The sequence below is a fragment of the Enhydra lutris genome, unplaced genomic scaffold (assembly GCF_002288905.1).
Source record: "Enhydra lutris kenyoni isolate GAN:26980312 unplaced genomic scaffold, ASM228890v2 scaffoldscaffold12, whole genome shotgun sequence".
NCBI lineage: Eukaryota > Metazoa > Chordata > Mammalia > Carnivora > Mustelidae > Enhydra > Enhydra lutris.
In genome coordinates, this window is record NW_019154096.1 from 21,861,747 (window position 1) to 21,878,163 (window position 16,417).

The 16,417-nt window shown below is 36.1% G+C and overlaps 1 protein-coding gene across 1 annotated transcript in view; it reads right to left on the reverse strand.

Annotated features, from left to right (window-relative positions):
• The window catches only part of LOC111144805 (catenin alpha 3), a 1,765,227-nt gene that overhangs the window by 1,290,029 nt on the left and 458,781 nt on the right, over positions 1-16,417 (reverse strand). Inside the window, exon 7 of the mRNA XM_022499291.1 lies at positions 5,263-5,466. Coding sequence (XP_022354999.1) covers positions 5,263-5,466 — 204 coding nt within the window. The remainder of the gene's footprint in view (positions 1-5,262; positions 5,467-16,417) is intronic.

The window sequence follows — 16,417 nt, forward strand, 5'->3', positions numbered from 1 at the left end:
ATCAACAGAAGAATGGATAAAGAAGATGTGGTATATATATGCAATGGAATACTATGCAACCATCAAAAGAAATGAAATCTTGCCATTTGCAACAACATGGATGGAACTAGAGGGTATTATACTTAGCGAAATAAGTCAATCAAAGAAAGACAATTATCATATGATCTCCCTGATATAAGGAAGTTGAGATGCAATGTGGGGGGCTTGGGGATAGGAAAAGAATTATGAAACAAGATGGGATTTGGAGGGAGACAAACCATAAGAGACTCTTATTCTCACAAAACAAACTGAGGATTGCTGGGGGGAGGGGGGTAGGGAGAGGGTGGTGGGGTTATGGACATTGGAGAAGGTATGTGCTATGGTGAGTGCTGTGAAGTGTGTAAACCTGGTGATTCAAAGACCTGTACCCCTGGGACTAATAATACATTATATGTTAATAAAAAAATTAAAAAAATTTTTAAAAAGAATGCAGCATTGCTAACACTTCCTTTTTTTATCCCAGTGAGATTTGTGCTGACTATTGAGCTATGGATATAAAATAATTATTCCTATGTATATATGGAAAATATTTCCATAAATATATGGAAAATATTACAACAAATACATATAATCATTAGAGTGGTAAGTAGTGGTCTGTTTTATCTGTAATGGATCCATCGGGTTTCATTTCCTACTAATTTCTTACCAATGTCACAAGACACTAAACAGAGTTTGAGTCAAAAAAAATGATCAAGACTTACTGATCTGTTTAAGAAAGTAATTTAGACTTAAACTGGTCATGTGGACTAAACCTGAGAAAACATAAACTATGTTCATTTCCCACAGCTGAACTTCTCTGTACTCAACAGGCTTACAAAATTTGAAGCCTTGAAGTCACATTCATATAAAACATCCACAGTTTATAAGTGTTAATCTTGTCTTAAGTTTTCACAGTTATCTTTATTGTGTCTCAACAATCGTCAACAGCCCAATTACAAAAGCTCAAAACTAATCTGAAAAGTAAACCAAGCCCACCAAATGAAACATTGCATTCTTTAAACTGGAAGTTGAAGATTGAAGTACATCAGCTATCCTAAAACCTTTGAGCAAATTCTGAGAAAGGTTTGAGTTCAGCTAATACCAGGAAAGTACACTCCTTTTCATTAAAGCTAATGAAAGGTATAAAGAAGCATCATTTGTGAAATAACCCTGGAATAAAACTCGGGAATCTGTTCTGAAAATATACCCCACTGTTTTTCCAGATTGGTTCCTGATTTTTAATTCCAATATTCATTGTCTAGGTCAAGATACTAGTATAAGGCCTAAAATACTGTATTTTAATATGAAAAAAGAGCTATTAAACTGCCTTTGCAGTGCTTTCTCATAATACTAAAAATTCATTTTTTATTATTAATGAGCTGTACTTATAATGTTAATATAATGTACATATACATGGATTTCTGATCATGTGGACTACCACTGCATAAATTTAGCTCCTCCTGCTCTGACCTCTACACCAACATTAGGGCAGATCACCGGACATTACCCACACACTGTAATTCTTTAATTCCCTGAAAAAAAAAAAAAAAAAGCCTTCCTCAAGAAGTATTTCATATTATATCCTAAGAGAAAGGAATATACAAATACACTAAGATCACCCAAAGAACAGCTTTCTCACTTCTTCCTTTTCTGTGTATCTGTTCTTAACATTAATCTTCCCCATGTTTTCTCCATGGTAATCATTTAATATAATAAATAAATACAAATTAATTGCTTTAGACACATTGTCATTTTAATTTAAAAAACTGAAAAGAAGCAAGTATTAAACTCAATTTACTTGTATCCAAATAATAACTACTGAGCTCCTGCTACCTGAAAGTCTCTGTTTAAAGAGCAAGAGAGATAATCCTCACTCTCTTAGAGCTCCTGTCCAGCAGAGATGGCAGACGAGTAAACATAGGAATTCCAACAGGAATGAGAGCTAAAAATGACGAAGTGCCATAATCGAGAGGTATTTCTGGGGTGTTTACTCTCCTTTGCCAGAAGAGGAGAAGAGGAAACATGGGCAAAGGAGGAAAGAAGAAGAAAACAACCTCTATCAAGTATGAAGAGTAGTGCAATCTAATCAATTAAATAACTGAAAAGCATTTAAATTCCTAATTGAGTCTACCCTTGGAAAAAAAATGAATTAAGATAATTATCTGGACATGATTTTAAAAAGCTACTTGCCTCTGATCTTAATTATTTGCATATTATAAATAAAAAAGTTTCTTTCCACTTCACTCTTCTAATACAGAACTTACCTTGCTTTAAAACCAACATAACTATCAGGATATTAGTAACATAAGTAAGTTTTGCTTACTTGACAAATGGGCCTTGAAACTGAGTATGAGTAAATCCTTATTAAGAAAAAGAACAGTAAAACACAGAAAAATACCTAAGTACTTTTAGTGCCTCACTTAGCATATTTTATACTTGGAGTAGATATTTAAACACCTCTCTTCTCTGTATGACAAAATTACTTTTCAGTAATAATCATTATTTTCCTGACTTGTTCTTTAACTTTAAAGCAATTGACAAATCTTAAAGGAAAACAAATTTTGAAGTTAGTACTCAAATTCAATAAAATATTTCACAAATAAAAAAAAATTTCACATATGAAGTTCACATGCATAAAATTTGCATTTATTTAACACAAATATTACCCATGGAAATTCACACTGTTTCATTGTCATGCTTTTTAAATTTAAATAAAATTCCATATGATATAAAACAACAGAATTGAAGTGACTCTATTTCATAGTTCTTTGTCTTTACAATCACTGTGTCATCATTGTTTACTTTGAATCTGCTGTTTAAATGCATAAGGAATATAATGGTTATTAAAGTATAATCATAAAATGTGCAATTTGAATCATACATACATACTATTAAACATCACTTATAACCAACGTAATTGTTTAGAACTTAGAAGAACAAAAGAGTTTTGAGAAAAATATTTTATCACTTAACATTTAGAACTGCTAGAGCATGGTGAAAATAAAAAGCAGACCAACTTTCAGTTAGTCTTACTATTATTTAAATATCGAGATATTATGCAAGGTCTTAATGATTGCACCCAGGGCAGAATGCTCCCATCACTTTACCTTTGGTATGAATAGTTTTTAACTCAAATAGTTTTAAATCCAAAGTTGAAGAGAACCATAAAATCGCTTACTTGATATGCATTTATGATGTACAGGACCAGCTTCAGGGCATGTGACTGTACATAGGTGCCCATACTCAGAAAGAAACCTGATGGTTGGCCTTTAATGCTCAGCTATCACAGTCTCAAAATTTTTAAGAAATTTATCTTTGAATTTGGTTATATTAGTGAAGTCTGATGCAGCGATGAAGCATATGTCTTAGACTCACATTTAGCTCTGCCTTCCAGGCACAGGTCCTTAGCCACCTGCTCCCCCACCAAACAATTGCTGCCACTTCTGGTGATGGCCTTGGAACAAGGCAAAATGCGTCACAGTCATGGAGAAGAGCCACAGACACCTGAAAGGATCTGCATGTTCCCACAATTAGCCCTATGTACTAGAGAACCTAACACTAAATAGCAAATAAAAATCACCTTTCTTGGGTCAAACAAGACTGTGAAAAAGGAAAAAAGAGTTTTACCCCCGCTTTTGAAGAATATTTGCATTTTCATTTGGCATCAAGCGCCACAATTACATAGCCATTCCTGACTATCTAACGTGGGTGACTGTTTTTGGGTATCTGTTTGCTTTTGTATCTAAAGGAATAAAACAACTTTATCTATGTCTGATAAAGGGAATTTATCTATAATTTTATAATTAAAGATAAAATAAACATATTTAATTTTTATTTTGTATTTTAATTTGTATTTTACCTACAAATATGAGAATAATAATTTTAATAGTTTAAAGAACATGGGAGAAGGAAATCCAATACAATATTATCTTCTGAGTTTCTTATAAGTGATGAATTCCCTTAAAAAGTCTTTAACTAAAAATATATTATGTGCTCTCTGGGTTCAGGCTTGCCTTATATAATTTTCTATTTCTTACACTTTGTCATAATTTTCCATAAAAAATTTAAAAAATACTGGAAATAAAAAAATATATCATGTGCTAAAAATGGAACTATTCTAGCTTCAGAAGCAGGACATGATGTTACTAACATGTTCTTCTTGTTAACAAAATCTGCCTTACAACTTTGATTTCTTGACAGGCAAGAGATTTTTGGTCAGGAGCCAAAGTCATCAAATATTAAGAGTATGGAGATACATCAAATGTGCAGAAGGAGCCTTAAAATTCATTAACTAATTTTAGCACATTTCAATTATTCACATAAATTACTTATACTGAACAATCCTAAATCTTCAACTTCATGCCCCAAAAGTCATATGATTTGTAACTAATAATTTTCAAAATGTACCTTCATAATTCTTTAATTATTCCATTTGTAAGACAGATGAACAAAATATTTTATAAATATATATTATTATATATTAATTATATACATATTATAAATCCTTCATTTTGTTTAGCTCTATTATTTAAGAATTCTTTTTGATCAATATATGCTTGACAATGTCGTCAAGGCTTTTTCCTCATTTTGAAAACAGCAAGATTTGAATGTTTAAGAATTGGCATACTCTATAGATGGATAAATATGTATATATGAAATTAATGTCATATATGAAGATTTATGAAATGAAACCAAGAGCACCTTGAAACAAATATTTTCACATGTGTCTAAATTTAGATAGCATTTCTCATATTCCTAAGAGATCGCTAAAATTGCAAAAAAATTAAGACGTTATGTCACGTGTGAAAAGGTTAGGAGCTATAGTTACAAACTATATGAATTCTTTACACCTTCAAAAATAACCCCTGATTCCTTCAACATTGACTTTATCTAATACTATCTAAATTCTGATTTTCTTATTCACCAACGAAATCCTGAACAACCTGCCCTTTTCTTCATCTTCCTTTTATCCTTTAAATTGATGTCCAACTCCAATTTCTTTTCTCCAATTTTGACTCCCTCCTTCAACTAATATTTAGATACTGCCTCAAACAAAACAATTATATATTGTTGGATCTCATCCCTAGAAATTCCTATATCAATGCTGTACTTTGTGAGTAGAACCCACTCAGAAAGCCAGCCTATGTAAAATCAAGTATTCATTTGTAATTTATCACATTTGTACACAGAGAGACCCTCAGCATATAACCAGTGAATGGGGTTGGGGGAAAACAAGTTACCTACATTGTTCATGTACTCTGAAAGCAGGTCCTGGAGAGCCTGGCGAATGGCATTGCATTCTGCAATAATCCGTTCCCGATGGAAATCTCTAGTGCATGAAGAGTCAGCCAATAGTGCAGCCCCACTGATAATGGCTTCAAGACGTTTCTCTAGAGATGGTCTAATTTCTTCCTCAGTCACTGTGAGTGGATCCAAGACAATTAAATTCTAAAGGAAGAATACATTTCAATAATTAGAACTCCATTAAATTCTGCTTTTAGGAAAAATAAATATTATTTCGTTTTCACATTTAGAATTCAGAAGAGATTTTAAAAAGAGAGAGAATTCATTTCCATGCATTATCCTATATAGGAATTATTATTCAAATGAGAGATAAAAATTGTGCAATTATGAGCATCAAGTCTAGTGTCAAACAAACCAGTATCCAAATCTTGCCTTTCCCAATCATAGATAGTGTGAACTCAATCAAATATCTTAGACACTATGGAACTCACCTTCCTGATCTGTAAAATCGGAATATTAAAATGTTGCTTGTCCCATAAAACTGTTGTAAGAATTACATGAATGCTTAACAGAGTCCATGGCACATATCAACTATAATTTATAATAGTCACCTTAATATAGAACTTCATTGTTTACATAATATTTTCACATATATCATTTCATCTTAACAACATTAAAAAGACCTGGGCAGTAAAGATATTAAATATATATTTCAGTTGGTGATGAGTCAAGCTGAGGCTCTCTTGCCCAAGGTCACTGAGCAAATAAACAGTGATTTCAGATGAGTATCCAGGTTGTAAATACCTAATTCATTATTATTTTCATTATGCCTCATTGTAAATCATATATTCTAATTAGCCTCAACACTAACTTATCAAAGAGAATTCTGAATTTAATTATTTATTTAGAAAGTAAAATTCTATCTTCTATTTGATCTATTATAACTGCCAGCTATTTCCTACTATTTGGAACCTGACATGGTATTTTTAATGTTTCCATCAGATATAAGTCTTCAGGCAATATAAGTCAAGATAATCAGTAGCCTATGATGAAAAGATGGAGGTTATGTGGCTCCAAGGGTTCTTTTATTAAAATATATTAAGAGAGGAAGACTTTCCAAGATTTAAGCATAATGTGATAATTGGGGAAAAAATTAGTATCAAATTAAAGCTCTTTGAAGAACTCTTAGCATAAAATAAAATCATGTAATAATTTTCAAAATGAGTGCATATGTGAGCATACATATACAAACAAAAATACACACAGTGATATGTAAACACACATACACAGAGGTGTATGTATATTGTGTGTATGTATGTATCTTATACTGATCATTGTCCTATTATATTATGATAAATCTTTGGGGATCAAAAGTAGGATAAAATTTTTAAAACTAAAATTCTATGTCAAGCTAGGAAAAGAAAATCATTACAGAAAGAAACATTTCTAAACATTTAGAAAAAAAGAAAAATTAGTCCTGTGTAATGTTCACATATAATATAAAAGACAACTAGATCTTTTATAAAATTAAATGTCCAAAAAATTTTCAGCAGAATTCTTCCTTTTATGATTCTATTTCCTTCCTATTTTTCTCCTGTGCTACTTAATCTCTCCATTTTTCTCTTTTAGATGGACAAAAAAATGAAAAAAATAGAAAGGAAATTATTTTTACAAATACCAAATTCAACATTTTCTTTATCCAGTGCATAAACTTCTTGACTAGATAATAACTCTACCATAAGCTTGGCCATCCATCAAGGGGTCACTTACATATAAATCTACCTCCTTATTTCATTCCCCATTTTATCATGTCCTTCTTTGGCTCACCAATGTCATACAAACATTCTATTCCAGTGTTTCATAACAATTATTAAATCAATTAAAACCTTTTTGAAAATGTCCCTCCAATGTGATATTATCAATTACTTGCTCAAATGCCATTAAAAGATGTCTTAGGAGCAGTTAGCATGTCTCCTGCTTATAATGATAGGTAAATCTGATTAAATTTCAAAAGTTTACCTATAAGTATTGCTAGAAGAAATGTAATTTTAGATGTTCTGACTATGATTTCATGACAGAAAATAGTCTTTCTTATAGGATTAAGCTCACTCTAGTTCCTGCCCTATAGGACAATTCCTTAAACTATCTTACCTTGGATTTTTATTTCCTTGACCTTTAAAACCAAATTCTGTGATCTTATCTAAACTTGAACCAATGCCTGTGCTCTGACATCTGATACCCACATGCAGGACTCTTCATTCTTCCTAAAACTACTGTCCTCCTATTTACATCCTATAAAAATTTTCACTAACCTTGTCATTAAGTCGATAAAAAGGTAAGGGTTTTTTAGATAACTTGAATGTTGTATAAACTGGAATGGATATTTGAGACCTATGAAGTAAAAAATTATCTCTCCTAAATAAGGCTCCCTACCATACATCTCTATAGAAACTGATTTAACTGATTTAACAATGACCCACAAACTAGAATACCTCAGTGTACAGCTGATTGGTTCTGGCACCCCAGTGGATCAAAGAACCAAAAAATAAAAGTACTGAAAAGGATTAAAAACAAACAAAAACAAAACAAAAACCCACTACTTTCACTTTACTCATGTCAAGGTAAGACAGCACAGGGCCTACAGATACTGCCCTCACTTATAATTTATCACACTGGAAAAAATGAGAGCAAAGTGAGCCCTAAGCTTCCCCAGCCTTCTGAAGAGGGTGTCTAAGAGACCCATATCCATATTTCCATACCCAGAATTTTTTTTTTTTTTAAGATTTTATTTATTTGACAGAGAGAAATCACAAGTAGGCAGAGAGGCAGGCAGAGAGAGAGGAGGAAGAAGGCTCCCCGCGGAGCAGAGAGCCCGATGCGGGGCTCGATCCCAGGACCCTGAGATCATGACCCGAGCCGAAGGCAGAGGCTTTAACCCACTGAGCCACCCAGGCGCCCCCATACCCAGAATATTGAAAGAACTGGGAAAACTGAATAATCTAGGAATTGGTAAGAGCAGAGAAAAAGGACAAGAGCTCAGAGCAACTCATGCATGGATTTCAACAAGTGGCAGATCCTACTAACTGGAGTGTGGATTCTAGTAAGAATTCTGCCCACAAACCCAGTGGGACCACCACCTAGAGATCCCACAACTAGCCAACATGTACCGCCAGCATTCCATGCAACCCCTCCCTCCAGTAGCCAATACCCTAAGCTCTCCTGCAGACAAGGCATGGGAACTCCCACAGAAAGCCACACACCTACCAGCATCCAGCTGGATCTGCTGGATTAGGAAGAGATGCATAACCTTGAACACCTCAGGGCAATGACATTGGGAAGATAAACAGGAGGATGTCAGCACCTGGCCTGGCTTTGCAGGATCAAGCTAAGGAACACAGTCTAAGACTTCTCCCACAAGGGAATAATAAAAAAATAAAGCAAGTTCCCATACAGATAGAGTCTGAGAGACCCCATTATCTCCAGCCTGGTTGACTGGTGAAGATCTTTCTCTCTTAAAGCCAGTCAGTAAAGAGGAAGTGACTGCTTCAAATGTGAAGACAGCATGCAAGGTTTCAAGCAACATGAGAACCAAAGAACCAAAGAAATATGATCTCACCAAAAGAACAAAATCAAGGTCCAGTAGCTGATCCTAAAGAAATGGTGATTTACTAATTGCCTGAAAAATAATTCAAAATAATCATCTTTAAAAGCTCATCAGGAGAGAATACAAGTGGACAATTCAATGAAGTCAGGAAAACAATACATGAACAAAATGGTAAGTTTAACAAAGAGAGAGAAATCATAAAAAATAACCTAACAGAAGTCCAGGGGCTAAAGAATACAATGATTGTATTGTAAATCCACTAAAGGGATCAAGAACAGAGTTGAGTGTGCAAAAGAAAGGATCAATGAACTCCAGGACAAATCCTTTGAAATTACCTAGTCAGAGGAACAAAAAGAAAAAATTATTTTATTATTTTTTTTTTTAAGATTTTATTTATTTATTTGACAGAGAGATCACAAGTAGGCAGAGAGGCAGGCAGAGAGAGAGGAGGAAGCAGGCTCCCTGCCGAGCAGAGAGCCCGATGCTGGGCTCGATCCCAGGACTCTGAGATCATGACCTGAGCCGAAGGCAGCGGCTTAACCCACTGAGCCACCCAGGCGCCCCAAAAAGAAAAAAATTATTAAAATGAGTTAAGAAAGCTTAGAGCTCTTTGGAACAGCATCCCAAAAAAATCAATATACACATCATGGGAATCCCAGAAGGAAAAGAAAAAGAGAAAGTTTCTGAAATCTTATTTAAAAATATAATGACCAGGGGCACCTGGGTGGCTCAGTCGTTAAGCGTCTGCCTTCGGCTCAGGTCATGATCCCAGGATTCTGGGATCGAGCCCCGCATCAGGCTCCCGGCTTGGTGGGAAGCCTGCTTCTCCCTCTCTCACTCCCCCTGCTTGTGTTCCCTCTCTCGCTGTGTCTCTCTGTCAAATAAATAAATACAATATTTAAAAAATAAATAAATAAAATAAAATAAAAATATAATGACCAAAAAATTTTCACAAACTGGGGAAGGAAATAAACACCCAGATCCATAAAGCGCAAAGAATCCCAAACAGGTTAAACATAAAAAGATCTTCACAGAGATACATTATAATCAAATTGTCAAAAGTCAAAGACAAAAAAGAATATTGAAAGCAGCAAGAGAAAATCAACTTATCTAATACAAGGTAGCCCCCATAAAATTATCATCACACTTCTCAGTAGAAATCTTGATGGTCAGGAGAAAGTGAAATGATATATTCAAAAGACTGTAAGAAAAAGGTGGCAACCAAGAATACCATAACTGGCAAAGATGTTCTTCAGAAGAAGAGATAAAGAAATTTTCCAAAGAAAAGCTGAGGTATATCACCACAAGGCCCACATTACAAGAGATGCTAAAGAGAGTTCAAATTGAAACAAAGGATACGAACTAGCAACATGAAAACAAATGGAAGTGTAAAACTCACTAGTAAAGACAAATGTACCAGGGCACCTGGGTGGCTCAGTCGTTAAGCATCTGCCTTTGGCTCAGGTCATGATCCCAGGGTCCTGGGATTGAGCCCCACATTGGACTTCCTGATCAGTGGGAAGCCTGCTTCTCCCTCTCCCACTCCCCCTGCTTGTTTGTATTCTCTCTCTCACTGTCACTCTCTCTCTCTCTCTTTCTGTCAAATAAATAAATAAATAAATAAAATCGTTAAAAAAGGACAAATATATCAATTCAGAATACTCTAACATTGTAATGATGGTGGATAAATCACTTACAACTATAGTAAAACAGTTAAAAATTATTAAAAATAACTAAAGCTACAAAACTTTACTAAGGAACACAGCATAAAAAGATGTAAGTTGTAATAAGAATAAAAAAAAAAAATGTGAGGAGGGATAAAAGCACATGATTTTGGGAGAGCCTGGATGGCTCAATTGGTTAAGCATCCGACTCTTGACTTTAGCCCAAGTCATGATCTCAGAATCATGGGATTGAGCCTGCATTAGGCTCTGCGCTCAAGAGGGAGATTATCTCCTTCTGACCCTACCCCCATACTCTCTCTCCAATAAATAATCTTCTTTTAAAAGTATATGGTTTTTGTATGCAACCAAAGTTAAGTTGTTATCAGGTTAAAATAAACTGCTATTACTATAAAATGTGTTTAATTAGGCCATTAAGCCTAATGGCAACCAAAAAATTATGCTGGGGTGCCTGGGTTGCTCAATCAGTTAGGTATCCGATTTTTGATTTCAGGTCAAGATATGATCTCAGGGTCATAGGATCGAGGCCTGTGTCAGACTCCAGGTTCAGCAGAGAGTCTGCTTGAGGATTCTCTCCCTCTCTTCCTCTGCTCCTCCCCCTGCTCATGCCCTCCTTCTTTCTCAAGTAAATAAATAAATCTTTAAAAAAAATAATAATCCTTTAGTGGATACACAAAAGATAAAGATACAGGAATCAGAGCATACTACTACAAAAAATAAAAACAAATCATCAAATTACAAAGGAAGATAAGAAGAAAGGAAGAAACAAAGGAACTGCAAAATAAAAAAAAATGGCAATAGAAAGTCTTTAGCTATCAATAATTACTTTAAATGTAAGTGAATTAAACTCTCCAATTAAAATACACATAGTGGCTAAATAGATATTTAAAGAAAGAAAAACCCTACATGCTGCCTAAAAGAGGCTTATGTTAGCTTTAAGGTCACAGATAGGCGGAAAATGAAATTCTATAAAAAGATATTACATGAAAATGGTAATCAAAAGAGAGTAGATACGGCTACATCAGACAAAATAGTTTTTACATCAAAAACTATAGAATGCGGGAGGAGTCAAGATGGAGGAGAAGTAGCAGGCTGAGACTACTTCAGGTAGGAGGAGATCAGCTAGATAGCTTACCTAAACATTGCAAACACCTACAAATTCAATGGGAGATTGAAGAGAAGAAGAACAGCAATTCTAGAAACAGAAAATCAACCACTTTCTGAAAGGTAGGACTGGCGGAGAAGTGAAACCAAAGCGACGGGAAGATAGACTGCGGGGGGAGGGGCCGGCTCCCGGCAAGCGGCGGAGCAATGGAGCACAAAATCAGGACTTTTAAAAGTCTGTTCCCCTGAGGGACATCGATCCAGAGGCTAAACCGAGGTGAAGCCCACGCGGGGTCAGCGTGGCCTCAGGTCCCGCAGGGTCACAGAAGGATCGGGGGTGTCTGAGTGTCGCAGAGCTTACAAATATTAGAATGGGGAAGCCGGCTACAGAGACAGAGCCGAGGAGTGAACTCACAGCTCAGGGTTACCTTGAACCAGTCGCAGGCTCGGTCAGCTCAGAGCGCTGCTGGAGGCCAGGCAGACGGGAGTAAATGGGCGCTGTTCTCTGAGGGCACACTGAGGAGTGTGGCCCCGAGCTCTCAGCTCCTCTGGCCTAGAGACCTGGAGGCCGCCATCTTCATTCCCGTCCTCTGGAACTCTATGGAAAATGCTCAGGGAACAAAAGCTCCCGAAAGCAAACCCGAGTGGATTACTCAGCCCGGCCCCTGGTAAGGGCGGTACAATTCCGCCTGGGGCAAAGACACTTGAGAATCACTACAACAGGCCCCTCCCCCAGAAGATCAACAAGAAATCCAGCCAGGAACAAGTTCACCTACCAAGGAGTGCAGTTTCAATACCTAGGAGAGGTATTGAGGTATTTCTCCTCCTTCCAGAGAAGGAGAAAGCAAAGCACGGAACTCATGGCTTTCTCCCCATGATTCTTTAGCCTTGCAGTTAATTTAATTTTTTTTTTTCAATTGTTTTTTTTCTCTCTTCTTCTGCTAAATTTTTTTTAACTTTTACCCTTTTCTTTTTTAATGTTTTTAACTAGTTTATCTAATATATTTATATATATATATATTCTTTTCTTTTTTATCTTTATTCCTTATACATTTTCTTTTTTTAACTGTTTCTTTCTTTCTTTTTTTTTTTCCTTCTGAACCTCTTTTTATCCCCTATCTCCCCCCTCACGATTTGGGATCTCTTCTGATTTGGTTAAAGCATATTTTCCTGGGGTCTTTGCCACTCTTTTAGTATTTTACTTGCTCCTTCATATACTCTTATCTGGACAAAATGACAAGGCAGAAAAATTCACCACAAAAAAAAAGGCAGTACCGAAGGCTAGGGACCTAATCAATACAGACATTGGTAATATGTCAGATCTAGAGTTCAGAATGACGATTCTCAAGGTTCTAGCCGGGCTCGAAAAAGGCATGGAAGATATTAGAGAAACCCTCTCGGGAGATATAAAAGCCCTTTCTGGAGAAATAAAAGAACTAAAATCTAACCAAGTTGAAATCAAAAAAGCTATTAATGAGGTGCAATCAAAAATGGAGGCTCTCACTGCTAGGATAAATGAGGCAGAAGAAAGAATTAGCGATATAGAAGACCAAATGACAGAGAATAAAGAAGCTGAGCAAAAGAGGGACAAACAGCTACTGGACCACGAGGGCAGAATTCGAGAGATAAGTGACACCATAAGATGAAACAACATTAGAATATTTGGGATTCCAGAAGAAGAGGAAACAGAGAGGGGAGCAGAAGGTATATTGGAAAGAATTATTGGAGAGAATTTCCCCAATATGGCAAAGGGAACAAGCATCAAAATCCAGGAGGTTCAGAGAACCCCCCTCAAAATCAATAAGAATAGGTCCACACCCCGTCACCTAATAGTAAAATTTACAAGTCTTAGTGACAAAGAGAAGATCCTGAAAGCAGCCCGGGAAAAGAAGTCTGTAACGTACAATGGTAAAAATATTAGATTGGCAGCAGACTTATCCACAGAGACCTGGCAGGCCAGAAAGAACTGGCATGATATATTCAGAGTACTAAACGAGAAAAACATGCAGCCAAGAATACTATATCCAGGTAGGCTATCATTGAAAATAGAAGGAGAGATTAAAAGCTTCCAGGACAAACAAAAACTGAAAGAATTTGCAAATACCAAACCAGATCTACAGGGAATATTGAAAGGGGTCCTCTAAGCAAAGAGGGAACCTAAAAGCAGTAGATCAGAAAGGAACAGAGACAATATACAATAACAGTCACCTTACAGGCAATACAATGGCACTAAATTCATATCTCTCAATACTTACCCTGAATGTTAATGGGCTAAATGCCCCAATCAAAAGACACAGGGTATCAGAATGGATAAAAAAACAAAACCCATCTATATGTTGCCTACAAGAAACTCATCTTAAACCCGAAGACACCTCTGGATTTAAAGTGAGGGGGTGGAAAAGAATTTACTGTGCTAATGGACATCAGAAGAAAGCAGGAGTGGCAATCCTTATATCAGATCAATTAGATTTTAAGCCAAAGACTATAATAAGAGATGAGGATGGACACTATATCATACTCAAAGATCTAACAAAGATCCAACAAGAAGATCTAAGAATTTTAAAAATCTATGCCCCTAACGGGGGAGCAGCCAACTATATAAACCAAATAATAACAAAATCAAAGAAACACATCGACAATAATACAATAATAGTAGGGGACTTTAACACTCCCCTCACTGAAATGGACAGATCATCCAAGCAAAAGATCAACAAGGAAATAAAGGCCTTAAATGACACACTGGACCAGATGGACATCACAGATATATTCAGAACATTTCATCCCAAAGCAACAGAATACACATTCTTCTCTAGTGCACATGGAACATTCTCCAGAATATATCACTTCCTGGGTCACAAATCAGGTCTCAAACAGTATCAAAAGATTGGGATCATTCCCTGCATATTTTCAGACCACAATGCTCTGAAGCTAGAACTCAATCACAAGAGGAAATTTGGAAAGAACCCAAATACATGGAGACTAAACAGCATCCTTCTAAAGAATGAATGGGTCAACCAGGAAATTAAAGAAGAATTGAAAAAATTCATGGAAACAAATGATAATGAAAACACAACGGTTCAAAATCTGTGGGACACAACAAAGGCAGTCCTGAGAGGAAAATATATAGCGGTACAAGCCTTTCTCAAGAAACAAGAAAGGTCTCAGGTACACAACCTAACCCTACACCTAAAGGAGCTGGAGAAAGAACAAGAAAGAAACCCTAAACCCAGCAGGAGAAGAGAAATCATAAAGATCAGAGCAGAAATCAATGAAATAGAAACCAAAAAAACAATAGAACAAATCAACGAAACTAGGAGCTGGTTCTTTGAAAGAATTCATAAGATTGATAAACCCCTGGCCAGACTTATCAAAAAGAAAAGAGAAAGGACCCAAATCAATAAAATCATGAATGAAAGAGGAGAGATCACAACTAACACCAAAGAAATACAGACAATTATAAGAACATACTATGAGCAACTCTACGCCAACAAATTTGACAATCTGGAAGAAATGGATGCATTCCTAGAGACATATAAACTACCACAACTGAACCAGGAAGAAACAGAATACCTGAACAGACCCATAACCAATAAGGAGATTGAAACAGTCATCAAAAATCTCCAAACAAACAAAAGCCCAGGGCCAGACGGCTTCCCAGGGGAACTCTACCAAACACTTAAAGAAGAACTAATTCCTATTCTCCTGAAACTGTTCCCAAAAATAGAAATGGAAGGAAAACTTCCAAACTCATTTTGTGAGGCCAGCATCACCTTGATCCCAAAACCAGACAAGGATTCCATCAAAAAAGAGAACTACAGACCAATATCCTTGATGAACACAGATGCAAAAATTCTCACCAAAATACTAGCCAATAGGACCCAACAGTACATTAAAAGGATTATTCACCACGACCAAGTGGGATTTATTCCAGGGCTGCAAGGTTGGTTCAACATCTGCAAATCAATCAATGTGATACAACACATTAATAAAAGAAAGAACAAGAACCATAGGATACGCTCAATAGATGCTGAAAAAGCGTTTGACAAAGTGCAGCATCCCTTCCTGATTAAAACTCTTCAAAGTATAGGGATAGAGGGCACATACCTCAATATTATCAAAGCCATCTATGAAAAACCCACCTCAACTATCATTCTCAATGGAGAAAAACTGAAAGCTTTTCCACTAAGGTCAGGAACACGGCAGGGATGTCCATTATCACCACTTCTATTCAACACCCAAAGAACAAATAATCCAATCAAGAAATGGGCAGAAGACATGAACAGACATTTCTGCAAAGAAGACATCCAGATGGCCAACAGACCCATGAAAAAGTGCTCCATATCACTCGGCATCAGGGAAATACAAATCAAAACCACAATGAGATATCACCTCACACCAGTCAGAATGGCTAAAATTAACAAGTCAGGAAATGACAGATGCTGGCGAGGATGCGGAGAAAGGGGAACCCTCCTACACTGTTGGTGGGAATGCAAGATGGTGCAACCACTCTGGAAAACAGCATGGAGGTTCCTCAAAATGTTGAAAATAGAACTACCCTATGACCCAGCAATTGCACTGCTGGGTATTTACCCTAAAGATACAAACGTAGTGATCCGAAGGGGTACGTGCACCCGAATGTTAATAGCAGCAATGTCTACAATAGCCAAACTATGGAAAGAACCTAGATGTCCATCAACAGACGAATGGATAAAGAAGATGTGGTATATATACACAATGGAATACTATGCAGCCATCAAAAGAAATG